Raw genomic sequence first — 15,952 nt, 5'->3', positions numbered from 1 at the left:
ATAATGGGCACATCTTCATACTTATATTTAATATATTTCTTATATACATAATTTAAAAAAGAATAACGAATAAAATTATTTATCTTCATATGCATACAAAATATAAATATATATTATGGACATAAATAAAATTTTTTTTTTTTTTTACCACCAATAGTTGATTCTTGATATTCATAAAATTCATTTTTAGCAAATCTTACAACGATACAAGATTTCCCAACAGATGTATCTCCTATAAATAAATATATATGTAATAAAATAAATAATATTTTGAATATATATATATATATATATAAAGAATTATTATTCGATATGATCACAAAATATATAATTATATATATTTATATATATATATTTATATATATATAATATATTAATAAAATAAAAAAAAACTTGCATTTATATATGGGTGATAAAAATAAACGATTTATAATTATTCATTCTAATAACCTAATAAAACTAGTTTAGAATTAAAAACTTTTGTAGAATTATAACTTTGGTTGGTTTCATATTTTTCATTATTATTTAAATTTGATAAATAATAAGCCATTTTATTTGTGTTCGTATAAATATTATGTAAAAAATTAATTAAAAAATATAAACATGGAAAAATTATGAATATATATATATATATATATATATATATATATATATATATATATTTTTTATTTATATAATATAATAAAATTAAGGAATATATGTAAAAGGATGAAAAAAAAAGAAAAAAAATTTATATATGACAATATTAATATTTATGTATTATTAGTATATTTTTATATACTAAAATTATATTATATTGTTATTATATTTATGTAAATGTATATATATACTTTATGAGATCTTATCTTGGAAACTAAAACAAAAAAAAAAGAAAAAAAAAAAAAAAAAAAAAGAAGGAAAAAAAAAAGGAATTAATTATCATATAATTTGAAACTTTATATACATATAATTATATTAATTTTTATTACACACTCTCAATTTTTATTTTTTTGCAAAATATGTGTTAATATTGTATATTTTTTTCTTTTAAAGGACAACAGATTGATTATATGATAAAAATGTATTTTGATTAATTTTTTTTACCAAATAAAATGAATATGATATATATATATGTATATGTGTATATTATATTATAAAAAATAAAAGGAAATAAAAAAAAAAATATAATATATATTATAATATATTATAATATATTTTTTAAAGGATGAACTTTTTTTTTGGTTTATTTCATTTTATTTTTATATTAAAAGAAGAATATACATGTTACCATAATGTATTATTACAAAAAAATAAAATTAAATATAAAGGATAAACCAAAATAAAATAAAAAATATTAACCAAAATAAAAAATGCATTTTAAAATAAAGAAGAATTCAAAAAATTATATATATATATAATAAAATATATTCATAATAAAAACTTTTATGGTAAAAAAAAAAAAATATACATATATGTATGTATATAAAGGATGGTTCTTTTTATATAATTATTTTTTCACACATATGTATATATATATATATATATATATATTTAAACTATTAAAAGATAATTGAACTTATTTTGTGTTAAGGTGAATATTTTTTACACACATAAAAAAAATATATATATATATATATATATGTAGTTATAGTTGTAAACTTTCCGTTTTGGAATTAATGCTAGATGTATTTTAATTTTTTATTTCATTTTATATGTTATAAGAAAATGAACAAGTTTGTATTAAAAAAAAAAAATATATATATATGTATATAATTTTTAAATAATATTAACTGACGTATTCCATGTAAACATATATATATATATATATATATATATATATATATATATATATATATATTTAATATGTAGATACAAATTTAACAAAAAAAAAAAAAATTTCACAATATATGTTTAAGAAATAATTTTTCATATGATAAACAATAGACGACGAATTATAAAAAAAAACAAATGTGATTAGAATGTATTCTATATATATATATATATATATATGTATGTATATATATATAACTGGTATGATATAATAATTTTCCTTTTGGATTCATTATTTTCTTCCCTTTTTGTATGAAATTTTTTTCCTTTGTTTTACTACTTGAGTCTTTGCTTGTTGTATTTTTAATTTTTCCTTTAACTTTTTGTGATAAGATAATTGTGATTTTGCTTTTTTTTGGTCTAGTATATTTTTTTTAATTGTGTGTAACATTTGATACCATTTTGCAGCAAGTTTTGGATTTGGTAGAGCATTAAAATTGATTTGATCTGTTTTTGTTTTTTTGTTATTAATATTATTTGTTAGTTGTTTGTTGTTTAAATTGGCATGATTTTGTAATTTTTTGAATAATTTTGGTTTGGATTTGAAAGGTAAATCTTTTAATAGTTTTGATTTGATTTGAATTTTGGTATGATAGAAATGTCTGAATGGGATAGATCTATAATTATTATTATGATTAACATAAATATTATATAAATATCTGAGTTCATTTATGGATTTGATTTTATTTTCAATATCGAAATAATAAAATTTCTTTATTTTGACATTTACATATAATTTTAGTATAACAATATCACTCATTCGAATTTTATCGGCAAAAGTACATCTGAAATCACCATTATTATTTATTTTATTTTTAATTAATCCTTTAATACCACTAGGAGTTACAACAGGACAATTAAGAAATTTACATACTTCTAAATCTGAATTAAACATATTTTTAACAAAAGCTGTATTTTTAAATATTTTATATGGTTCCCCTATTAATTTTAATTTCTTCATAATATTTAAATTATTATTTGTTTCTATTATTAAACCATTAATACATATACGATAAAAAGGAACCTTCTTATAATTATATAAAGCTAAAATACCACTATTCACACTAGCCAAGGGTCCATAAAAAGTACAATTACAATGCATATGTTCAGTAGTATATTTTAAATATCTTAATCTTACATTATTTCTTTCGCTTATTGAATATATAGGAATACTTTGATATCTTCTCCAGCCTACTGAAAATATTAATGGGTCATTTGATCTTAATAATTTTGGAAACCATCTATGCTTTTTTATTCTACAGTGTATTAATGAATCCTTTTCTTCATATGTTTGTATACCACCACATATTATTAAATTATTTTTTAATATTGCTAACTTTTTTTTTTCTATATTTAATTCAATACGTACATATTCTCCTATATTTACTGATGAACCATAACCACTATTTAAAACACCGATTTTTTCAGTTTCTCGAAATTTTTCTTTTTCAATCAATTTCTCTTCTTTTAACTTTTTTAAGTTTTCTTTTATATTTATTTCGTTACCTATGTTGCCTTTATCCTTATCTTTCAAGTTATTATCATCACCACTATTAATATTGTTATCATCACTATTAATATTGTTATCATCACTGTTACTATTATTATCATCACTGTTACTATTATTATCATCACTGTTACTATTATTATCATCACTGTTACTATTATTATCATCACTATTAATATTGTTATCATCATCACTATTATTATTATTATTATCATCTCCTTCGCTATTTATTCCCATATTTCCTCTCTTCCGATTCTTAAAAAACATCCTATACACCTTATCATAACGCGAAAAGAAATTATCCACTATATTGCTATCTACTATATCATATAATGATATAGACAAATTGTTAAAAATAAAAATGTCTTCCTCATCACTCCTAAAAGTATCTAACTTATCATAATAATAATTATCCTCGTTCATAAAACTATAACATCCTCTTTTCTTATCTTCAACAATATCTGTGCTTAACATATTTTTTATAAAATAAAAGTGTTCTTCATATTCTTGCAAATGGCATGACTCATCTAATTTTCTTTCTTCTCGCTTTATTACATTTATAACATCCCCTCTAAAATATAGTAAATTGTTTTTTCGATTAATGTAACTAAAATCGTATATAAAGGTGTCCAGGCTAATTTTGTTATCAAAGGATAAAATGTCTGCTATGTCGTGTGCTTCCATTCGATTCACCGTGGATTTGTTAGGATCCAAAGTATTTTTATGTTTTAATTCTTTATTATTATAATTATTATAATCATCATCATCATCATCATCAATATTTTCATCACCAACATTTTCATCATCATCATCATTTTCATCATCATCGCCAACATTTTCATCATCATCATCATTTTCATCATCATCATCATTTTCATCATCATCATCATTTTCATCATCATCATCATCATTTTCCTCATCATCGTCATTTTCATCATCATCATTTTCCTCATCATCGTCATTTTCATCATCATCATTTTCCTCATCATCGTCATTTTCATCACCAACATTTTCATCATCATCATAGTCATCTTCGTCGTGCCCCCCATCAATAAGCTTATCATATGTATCTTTTAATTTCTCCTCGCTTTCTTGACCATTATATATATTTATATCATTATTCCCACCGTCATCAGACATATCAGCGTTTAATCCATACTTTCTGTAAAACTCTCTAAAGGAAGCATCATTTTCCTCTTTATCATCATCAGAAGAAATGGTTACATTATTTGCACAATAATATTCTTCGTCATTGTTTTTTTTCTCATAAAGAATTGATTCCAATTTATTATATTCTTCTGCCTTTTCATTAACATAACTATCTTGCTGTTTTTTCTTTTTCTGTTTTTCACTGATGTAAACATTCGATGGGGCTTTCCTCCTTATATTGGATGCGCCATTATTGTCATTCGTTTCATTAAAAAGAATCAAATTATCTTTTTGTTGTTTTGAAAAAACACCATTCGATTTTTGTAATTCTCTTATCATTTTTATGCTATCTGTGATGTATTTTTCATTATCATTACTTTGTTTATTATGATGGGAGGATTTATCAGAATTCTCATTATCGTCATCATCATCGTCATCGTTATCATCGTCATCGTTATCATCGTCATCGTTATCATCGTCATCGTTATCATCGTCATCATCATCGTTACCATCATCATCATCAACGTTATCATCACCTACATCATCATCGTCATCATCTCCATCATCAACGTTATCATCACCTACATCATCATCGTCATCATCTCCATCACCACCTCCTTCATCATCCTTCAATGTATTACCATTCTTTTCGCCGCTGTGATCCCCTGGAATTGTTTCCTCTCTTTGGTCAGCCAACAAAAATTCTTCTCTGGTAAAATTGACTTTATTCTTTGGTATATGAATATACATGTTATCAAAATCAAATGTTAGATTCCCCACATCTGACATAGGAGCATAAATATTTGGGTTCTTTTTTTGTTCATCTAATTTAAAAGGTTCCTGTAAGATTTGTATGTTATCAATTTCAACATCCCCAATATTAGGAATGTGTACTTTTTGATTTTTATAAATTTTACTTCCATAAACATATCCTTCAATAGATATTTTAATTTTTTCATCACAATTTGTTAAAAAGTTGGTGAGTTTTTTTTCATTTTCTTCATCATTATCATTATCATTATCATAAGATGCGTGATTCACATAATTTTCATTGTGAACATGTTCACTTTGAAGATTATTTTTTTGAGATGTAATTTGATTATTAATTAAAAGATCGTCTACATCTAATTTCAACCCTAATATATATCCATGTTGTTCTCTCCACGAAATGATGGGTTTTTTGATTACCGATAAAAATTTACATAAATTTCTTATTTCTGTTTTATTATATCTATTATTTTGTATACCGCTTAGAAAAAATAGTTTGGATCCTTCGACTAATTCTTCTGAGTACCTTTTATTTAGTTTTTTTTTTCTTTTTCGTATGCTTTTACTATCTTTAAATTTATCTAAATGAGTAACAACACCTAAAACTTTAGGAAGTCCATGCGTGTATAAAATATTTAAAAATTCCAGAGTTTCTAATTCTATACCATAACTTCCATCGATAACAAGTATACATATATCAGCAATTTTTGCAACATCTATCATATGTAATATATCATCGTTAACTTCGATAAATGTATATCTTTTTAAATTTTTTGTAAAAATAGATATAGGTCCTTTAATATTATTTATTGTTATTCCTACATAATATTTTATTAAACTTTTTAATAAAGTACTTTTACCAACACCTTTAGCACCTTGAATTACTACAATTAAAGGGCTACTCTTATTACCTTCTTTATAAACTTTTTGTACTCTTAACTTTTTTTCTTCTAATTCAAATAAATGTTGTTTTCTTCTATGAGCACTTTTTATACCTCCACTAAATGCAAAAGCTTTATGATATTTTTTATTGTTTCCATTCTTGTTAATCTTTTTTTTTTTGCTCTTCTTACCTACTTTCTTTTTCTTGTGATGTTTCTTTTTATCATCCATTATAATTGCCTCGCATCATACAAAAAAATAAAATATAAGTATATATATATAAATAAATAAATATATATATATATATATATATATATATTTAATTATTTATTTATCTTTTATAAATAAAATATTTAACTTTTATCAAATCATTCAATATGGAATCTTTTATATTATGTTCCAAAAAAAAAAAAAAAAATTAATATATATATATATATATATATATATATTAATATTTAATAAATTCAGAAAAAAATATACTAAAAGATTGATAACGTATAATCATATTGTGGTTTACGTCACAGTATATTTATATATATGTTATAGAAATTATAATATATTTTTTATATAAAAGTAAAAAATTGATATATATATATATATATATATATAATATAAAAAATATATATATTTGATTTATTTATATTATACAATTATTACATTTAATATTTTATTTACGTCGTTTTACAACATATAAATATATATATATATAATATATATAATATTATATATATGTTTATGTGGGTATTATTATATTTTTCTTTTAATTTTTTATAAAAAAAAATATTATTTTGTTGTAAATAAGAAAATTATAGAAATGGATTAATTTATATTTATTGTATTACTATTAAATAAATATATACACAAATATATAATATATATATATATATTATAATTATATATATGTATATATAATAATATCCTATACGAAATAATATTGTATATATATAAAAATATATATATATAACTTTTCTTTTTATTTATATTATTATATATAGTTGTAATATATGCAACATTTATATTATATATATATATATATAATACATATATTTTTTTAATATGTTTGTAAAAAAAAAAAAAAAAAAATGGAATTACGAGAACGTAATATTTATATTTCAAAAACTTTCAGAGGTTAATAATATTAAAAAAATGTAAAAAAAAAATTTGATCCATATTATATTATATGTATATATATATATTATTATGAAAGAATAAAAATTTTAAAACCTCGTACAACAAATAAAAAAAAAAAAAATAAAAAATAAAAAATAAAAAATACATATGTACATATATATATATGTATCTATTTATTTATTTATGCATTTCATTTCATATTTGTTTATATTTTAATTTTTTTTTTTTTTTTTTTTCTTTTCATTGTAACATTTCTATAGCCCGCTTAAGCTTTTCTATAATTTCTGTTTTGGAAGTATGTTCTAATTTGTCCAGGTCAATAACCTTTGTATGTATATCATTATTATATGTGTTGAGTGGGTAGTTTTTATGATCTTCATATGAATGTGAATAAGCATTATTTTTTTTATATGTTTGAATATTTGTTGTATTATTATTTGGATTATTATTTTGATTAGATGATTCCATATTATTATTATTTATTGGTACTTTTCCATTTTTAATATTTATATTATTTTGTGTATTGTCATAATTACCATTTTGATTATTTACTCCATTCATATCTTCTTCATGTTCATCTTCATTATTATCATCTTCATTATTATCATCATCATTATTATTATTATTATTATCATTAAATTTATTTTGATTAAGTGAATTGTTATTTTCTTGCGATTTCAAATTTAATTTTTCTTCTTCTTTTCTTCTTTTTCTTTCTTCCTTTTCTTTCCTTTTCATTTCTTTTTTTTGTTTCTTTTCGTTTTTTTTTCTTCTTCGTTTTTCTTTTTTTAGTTGTTTTTTTTTTCTGTTCCTTTCTCTTCTTCTTCTCCGTTTCGCTAGTTTTTCATTTTTTTTTTTCTTTTTCCTTTTATTTTTATTTTTCCTAGCTTGTGTTCGATTTCTTCTGGTTCTTTTATTTCTTCTTCTTTTTCTTTTCCTACCTTTTCTTAAAAGTCCATCTAATATTCTATGATTTCTTTTTCCCCCTTCAATTCTGGAAGGACTATTATAAAAAATGTCTACTTCATCATTTTCAGATACCGAAGGGAAACAAGTCATATATTTTTTCTTTTCGACATAATCATATTGTGTGTTGTAAAAGAAAATAACCAAAGTATAAAAAAGTAAAATATATTTCATGTTAAATTTTATTTTTTTGGTGACCTTAATAAATAATATATTAGGTTGACAGATAAATTTGTTTAAGCATTAGATCAAATATTTATATATATAAAAAAAAAAAATAAATAAAATATATATATATATATATATATATTATTTATATATCCATATTTATAGAAATAAGTCTATCCCTGTTTATATATATATATATATATATATATATATATATAACATATACCAAATAATATATAAAATAAGACAGACCGATTTATATTTTTATAAGATTGTTCTACAATATTATATAAATAATAGTATTATATTCTACATATTTATATTAATTTTATTATTACATTATTTATTTATTTGTTTTTTTTTATGTATGCATTTAAGTGCCTAGACCAAAAAAATCTTTAAAAAATAAAATGAGTTAATTCAGTTTTCAGGTTTTTTATAAGAATATTATGTGCTCACATATATATATATATATGTGGCTTAAATTAAATATTAAAAAATAAAAAATTTAATAAAAATTTTATATGATAAGAAATGCACAAATGTATATGTATTTTTTTTTTTTTTTTTTTATGAAAGTGAAAAAGGAAACATATCTTCAAATAATATTGAAAAATAAAAAGGGAATTCTTCTATATAATTTTCTACATTATTTAAAAAATTAACAAAAAAAGTATATAAATTTATATTATAATATTTAAAAAAATTAGAAATAGTTAAATTCTCTTTAATATGAGATATTAATATTTCTTCATGTAAAACCATCCATTTCTTTACATTATATTCTATACTGTTTAAGGCATCAACAAAAAGGAATAGATATTTATCATTTAAAATTATCTTCATTCCTATTATAATAACAGCATCTTCATTATCATCAGAATTATTATTATTATCATCAACATCTTTATGATTATTTATTTCTTCTGGTGGATCCTTTTTTATAATATCAATTTTCTTATCTAAAAGATTCATAGTCACTATATGTTGTTTAAGCATTTCTTCAAACTGGGTTGTTAAATCTTTAGTTTGGAATTTATTATTTTCTATCGTGCCCATGCTTTGGACATTTTTATCTATTAGTGTATCATTTTTCATTTCATTTTGTGTATGAATATTATTATCATCATCATCATTATCATCATAATCATCATTATTATTATTATTTTTATTATCATCATTACTGTTGCTATCATCCATGCCTTTATTTTGTTCCTTTATATTATTTTTGTCAACTGAAACACAACATTTCTCATGCTCATTCATATAAAATTGAAATATATTTTTTTTCAATTTATTTCCATCTTTTTCGCATTTTTCCTCATATTCAGAATCATCAAGCTTGCTGGTTTGTTCATATATATATTTTTTTTTTTGATTTTTCCTGAACATGGAATATTTTTTCTGAACAGGCAAGGAACTTTTTTGAGTTAAAAAAAAAATATCACTAGCCATTTTTGGATATTTCTCAATTTGAAATATATATATATAAATATAATGTTGATTATTTTGAAGTAATTTTACTTTATACGTTTTTAGTATGTTTCCTTTTTTTTTCTTTTCAAAAGAAGTTATTATTTTTTTAAGAAGAAAATAAAATATTTCATTTTTTTCCTCGTTTGTTTTATATATAACATTTCTCCAGTGTCTTGTTTTTATAACACATTTGGAAATATCATTATTACAACATTTTTTGCAGTACTTCAATTTCTTATTTATCATATGAAAATTATTTTTATTAAATAAAAAAGAGGACTTTTTCTGATACATTTTCTTTTTCAAAATTATAGATGATGTGTGTCCTAACGCGCCAGGTTTATCACAAGGTTTATATTGTTCATCATTATTTTTGACATGATTACCAATTAGATTATTTTTATCAACTACATTTTTTTTATCAACTACATTTTTTTGATCAATTACATTTTTTTTATCAGCTACATTTTTTTGATCAATTACATTGTTTTTATCAACTACATTTTTGTTAAAATTAGATATAACTTTGTTTTGTCTTTTCCTTAATATAAATTCCATATTTTTTTTCAAACATTTCAAGCTGAAATCGGAAGTTGTATTAACTTTCTTATTGGTGGCGAAGAAATTATTCACATTTATTGGAATATATTCATTTTCTTTATAACTACAAATATGGAAAATTGATTTTGTGAATTGATCATATTGGTTATTTGTTTTTTTGTAATTATCCCAATTTAAGAGGAATGTATTGTCTATATCTTCTGAAATTGTATTTATATTTTGGCAATCTGATTTTATACTTTGATTAGGTACATTTATGTTCTGATTAATTTTGTTTAACTTATGGGATATTATATTGTTTTCATTTTGGTTGTTTTTTCTTACATCATTTATTTGGTTTACGCTTTTATATCTATTATGTAACTTTTTTTTTATATAATCAATAATATTTTCTTTTAAGGAATCATTATTTAATTTCATTGGTTGATATGCTTTTTTATGATTATTATTATATTTTGTTTTATATTCTAATTTATTAGGAGAGTTATAACATTTAGCATTTTTTTTTCTAGTTACAGTATCTCTTTGCCATAAGTAGGAATTTCGTTTAGTTCTATAATCTTGAAATGTATTAGTTTTATTAATAATTATCCCTTCTTTCATTTTGATATTTTGTAAAATACATCCTTTTTTGATTTTTTCATGTATAATTTCTTTTTTATAAAATGGGTAATTTTGTGAGCAGTTTTGGATTTTATTTGATGTATGCGGCAATGAAGTGACTATATCTTCTTTTGTTTGTTTAATAATTATTGTGGTTTTATTATTTAAAAGTTGATCATTTTTTTTATCTTCCTTATGTTGTATGTTGTTATTAGTATGATAAGATTCATTAGGCGAATAACAATTGTTACTATTGTTACTACTACTACTATTTTTATTATTATTATTATTGTTACTACTACTACTATTTTTATTATTGTTATTATTATTATTATTATTATTATTATTAGTAGTAGTAGTAGTATTATTACTTTTTATGCTAAAATTGTCTTTATTTGATAATGTATTTTTTATATGCTCATCTGTTGATTTATCCTTTGAATAGATTTGTCCACTATTATTTTCATTTAAAATATTTAATTCATTTTTTTTCTTTTTATGTGTTCCTCTATTTTCATCATCACTTATATTATCATGATTATCCCCCATGCTAATAATAGTATCCATACAATTTTGAGAAGGATCAAAATATAGTTTTCCTTTTTTTTCTTCTATTTCTACATTTATGTTATCATCATAATTTCCGATTGAATGTATATTATGTGTAGTTTGTTTATTCATAGTGGCATTCTCATGAAAAGGACTATTTTTTAAATTATCACAATTTTTATCATCATCAATACAATTATTATTATTATTATCTTGAAGATAATTATTATTATTATCTTGAATATAATTATTATTATTATCTTGAATATAATTATTATTATTATCTTGAAGATAATTATTATTATTATCTTGAAGATAATTATTATTATCTTGAACACCATTTTTATTATCATCATGAACACCATTTTTATTATCATCATGAACACCATTTTTATTATCATCATGAACACCATTTTTATTTTCATGAACACCATTTTTATTATCATGAACACCATTTTTATTTTCATGAACGCCATTTTTATTATCATCATAATTAGCAGTTTTATTTTCCCTTTTGTCTTTATGAAAATTTGTTTGAATAATTTTATTATCTATATCCATCCATTTAAATATATTGCTTATTCCTACAGCCAAATCATCAAATAAATTATCAGAATCGTTTTTAAAAAAAAAGTTTGAATAATAGCTATTATTTTTTAAACTATTAAATTCATAATTTAATTTTTTATTGATATTTATTTTTTTTTTATGCTCATCAATTAGATGTCTATATTCTTTTTTTAAAAGGATAAAAGATTGATACATGCGTTTGTAAATAATTATATTTGTAATTTTGTCATTTTTATGAAGTTCCATAATTTTTTCTTTCTCACTAAAATTATTAACTTTGTTATTGTTCTTTTTATTATTCATATGATAGTTATCAATATCAGATACATTTCTTACATTATAATCATGAATATCATAATTATTATCGTTTGGTATTAAATTATTTATATTATGAACATAATTTTGATTATCATTATTAGGTATATCTATTTTTCCTACATTTTTTATATTATCATTATATTGTAAATTGTATTCCTCAAGATTCTTTATATTATCATTTGTATTGTTATCCTTATCAAAGACTGTTTCATTTTTATAATTTTTAGAGTAGTCCTGGTTAATATTAATATGTTCCTTTAAAGGATAATGAGCAGTATAATCGTTTACATTATTTTCTTTTATCATCTCAGAATTATATTTTTTATCTAGAGAGTTCTCATGTAGCATATTTCTAGACATTTGAATATTTTTGGAAGTTCCTTCGTTTGATGAGGACACGAATGTATAAATGTTATCATCATCATCATTATTATTATTATTATTTTGTTCCTTATATGTTTCTTTTTCATTATGTATTGAATTTTCTATGATGGTTTTTATATCTTCATGACTTGTATCATCTACATGATCTAAATGTTTTATATCATATATTTTAAAACTATCATGGTGATCTTTATTTTTTTTTTCTCTATTTATATTTTGGAGTACTAAATTATTTGGTTTTATATCTTCTTCATCTATATAATTCTTATCCTTTATATTATCATTATTTACAAATGAATTTATATTTTTATCGTTATCATCATTTTTATTGTTTAATTCATACATTTTTTTTTTTTTTTTTTTTTTAAATGTATTTCATACAAATTTTTTACCATTTGAAGAAATCCTCAAAGGTACATTTTAATATTAAATATATTCATAAAAGTAGTAAGCTATGTGTTAATTTTAATAAGAAATAATAATAAAATAAAATAAAATAAAACAAAATAAAATAAAATATTTTCATATTAAGTATTATTAATAATGATGTGTATCAACGGATACACCAAAATATGTAATATGATAATATATATATATATATATGTATATATGTGTGCTATTTTTATATTTTTAAAAAGGAGGAAAATATTAATTTGTGTGTAGTAATAATATTGAGGGGGAAAAAAAAAAAAAAAAAATTTTTTTTTTGAGCAAGCCTTTAAAAAATTAATTTCATTTATTACCATTTAAAAAGAGAAGAGAATTATTTTAAAATATATATAAATCATTTAATCTTATTATTCTTATATTTTTAAAAGCTTTTTATAGTTATCTTTACATAATATTATTAATAGATTATATGAATTGTTTATAAAATATAAAATTAATAACAAGAAAATATATTGAAAGTAAAAGAAAAAAAAAAAAAAAAAAAAAAAAATAATAAATAAATAAAAAATAAAATAAAATAAAATAAAAACATAACGTGTAAATGTAAATAATATGAAATTATAATATATATAAATATATATATATATATATATATATATATATATATATATATATATATATATATAATATTTATACTGTTTAATTTTTTATATGAAAAAAAAAGAAAAAGAAATGTGCTCTTTTAAAAATGAATTCATTCATTTCTAATTTTCATTTCATTTCTTTTCTTTTTATTCTCTTTTTATTTTCTTTTTCTTTTCTTTTTATTTTATTTTGTTTTATTTTTTTGTGTTTTATTTTATTTTTATTCTTTGTCTAACGATTCTTCATTTGAATATTCACTATAATTTGAGGAAGAATACTCATCTTCCATATTTTCTTCGTCGCCCTGTTCATAATTCTGAATTAAATTTTTTTCTTGTGAACAAGATATATCATATATTTGTATGTTTTTAATTTTTTCTAGAATGTCGTAATTCTTCTTTTTTAAATTCTGATAAAGATCGAGTATTAAATCGGCAATTTCAATCTAACAAATAAAAAAATAAAAATAAAAAAAATAACACTATTATATAGATATATATATATATATATATAAAGACACATAATAATATATATACACAATGATAGTAAAACATTATACATTAAACAAATAATTTATTTTTTATATGATCCTATTATATATAGACATATACAAAAAAAAAACAAAAAAAAGATATTTATATATTTGAATGTTTTCCCTTTTTCTTTTTTTTTTTTCTTACATCGCTATGATCTTCAATATCAACATTAAAAAGAACGCTCATTTCATCTCTTAAATAATCACACAATTTATTCTTTGCATTATTATCTTGAGAAAAAAAATAAAATTAAAAAATTTGGTAATAAATATATTGAACAAATACATATGAAACACAGATTTTATTATTTTATTTTATTATTACTTGTAACAAAGTTGTGAACATATTCAATTAATTTCTTTTTCTTATCTTCTGAGTTTATTCCTCCCCAGTTATTTGTAACAGCTAAACGTAGTATAGTCCTTCAAATAAATAGGAAAATAAAAAAAATAAATAAATATAAATAAAAATAAAAATATGTAAATATACATATATATATATATATATATATTATATAGAGTATATAAAATTATATAATATTATTTTTTTTTAAAACAGCATTTAAAATCTTACCATTTATCGAAAATTAAATTAATTCCTTCATATAATAGGGCTAACGTATTATCATCATTCATCGTTTTTCTTTTTTTTTTTTTTTTTATTTTATTCTTAAAATTGTAACATATATTATTTAAATAAATATAATTTTTTATATAATCAATGTATTTTAAAGGAAAATTATTTTATTTATACATATTTCTCCTACAATATAAAATGAAGTCAAAAAAAAAAAAAAAAAAAAAAATATTTTACATATATATAATAATATTACTTATAGAACGACAACAATATTTAGTATATTAATAAAATGTGAAAATTAAATAATATATATATATTTATATATTTATATTTATATGTTTATATAAATATATGCATATATGAATTTTTTTTTTTTTTTTTTTTTTGAAGGTATAATAATAATTATAGGCTTAAAAATGCTCACATATATAATACCACAAAATGAACATATTTATAATGTAAATAAATATTATATCATAAAATTTATTTTATATAATTTGAAAATATTAAAAACGATTATTCTTATCTCAACAATATATATATATTTATATATATATATATATATATGTGCCAAGTTATTTTAAAAAATCGATTCTTAAATGTTTTCATAAATATCATAATTACAGTTAATTATACAATAGGTAACCTTCACAAACCAATTTTTTTTGTTGTAAGAAAAAAATGTTTATGAGGAAAATTTTTTTTTAAATAAAAGAAAAAAGAACCGTTGTAATAATAATAAAAAAAAAAAAAAAAAGAAATATATGATAACTGGATGAAAATATATAATATAATTATAATATATATATTTTAATATTAGAAAGAAAAAAAAAAAAAAAAAAAAAAAAGGACATAACTTTTTATATTGTTTTTTCTTTTTTTTTTTTTGTGAAGAGTGATATAATAATTGATAATAACAAATAATATAAGGAATTGTATCAATATATATTCATACAAAAAA

The 15,952-nt window shown here is 19.6% G+C and overlaps 5 protein-coding genes across 5 annotated transcripts in view; all 5 read right to left on the bottom strand.

The window, feature by feature from the left end:
• Positions 1-550, bottom strand: part of PF3D7_0106800 (ras-related protein Rab-5C) — a gene marked incomplete at both ends in the record, with an annotated part of 1,968 nt that extends 1,418 nt beyond the window's left edge. Inside the window, 2 exons of the mRNA XM_001350963.2 lie at positions 149-232; positions 451-550. Coding sequence (XP_001350999.2) covers positions 149-232; positions 451-550 — 184 coding nt within the window. The remainder of the gene's footprint in view (positions 1-148; positions 233-450) is intronic.
• A 1,491-nt stretch (positions 551-2,041) lies between these two features.
• Positions 2,042-6,346, bottom strand: PF3D7_0106700 (small ribosomal subunit assembling AARP2 protein; the record flags this gene model as incomplete). Its single annotated transcript, XM_001350962.1, has 1 exon — positions 2,042-6,346. One exon carries the CDS (start codon positions 6,344-6,346, stop codon positions 2,042-2,044), a length of 4,305 nt encoding a protein of 1,434 aa, XP_001350998.1.
• A 1,140-nt stretch (positions 6,347-7,486) lies between these two features.
• Positions 7,487-8,386, bottom strand: PF3D7_0106600 (conserved Plasmodium protein, unknown function; the record flags this gene model as incomplete). Its single annotated transcript, XM_001350961.1, has 1 exon — positions 7,487-8,386. One exon carries the CDS (start codon positions 8,384-8,386, stop codon positions 7,487-7,489), a length of 900 nt encoding a protein of 299 aa, XP_001350997.1.
• Positions 8,387-8,950: 564 nt separating this feature from the next.
• PF3D7_0106500 (conserved Plasmodium protein, unknown function) lies at positions 8,951-13,186 on the bottom strand (the record flags this gene model as incomplete). Its single annotated transcript, XM_001350960.2, has 1 exon — positions 8,951-13,186. The coding sequence occupies one exon, from the start codon at positions 13,184-13,186 to the stop codon at positions 8,951-8,953; it is 4,236 nt and encodes a 1,411-aa protein (XP_001350996.2).
• A 910-nt stretch (positions 13,187-14,096) lies between these two features.
• PF3D7_0106400 (pre-rRNA-processing protein TSR2, putative) lies at positions 14,097-15,047 on the bottom strand (the record flags this gene model as incomplete). Its single annotated transcript, XM_001350959.1, has 4 exons — positions 14,097-14,321; positions 14,557-14,642; positions 14,737-14,834; positions 14,986-15,047. The coding sequence occupies 4 exons, from the start codon at positions 15,045-15,047 to the stop codon at positions 14,097-14,099; spliced, it is 471 nt and encodes a 156-aa protein (XP_001350995.1).
• Between the last annotated feature and the right edge of the window lie 905 nt (positions 15,048-15,952).

Source organism: Plasmodium falciparum, assembly GCF_000002765.6.
Source record: "Plasmodium falciparum 3D7 genome assembly, chromosome: 1".
NCBI classification, from domain to species: domain Eukaryota; phylum Apicomplexa; class Aconoidasida; order Haemosporida; family Plasmodiidae; genus Plasmodium; species Plasmodium falciparum.
This window is presented reverse-complemented; position numbering and strand designations above follow the sequence as displayed.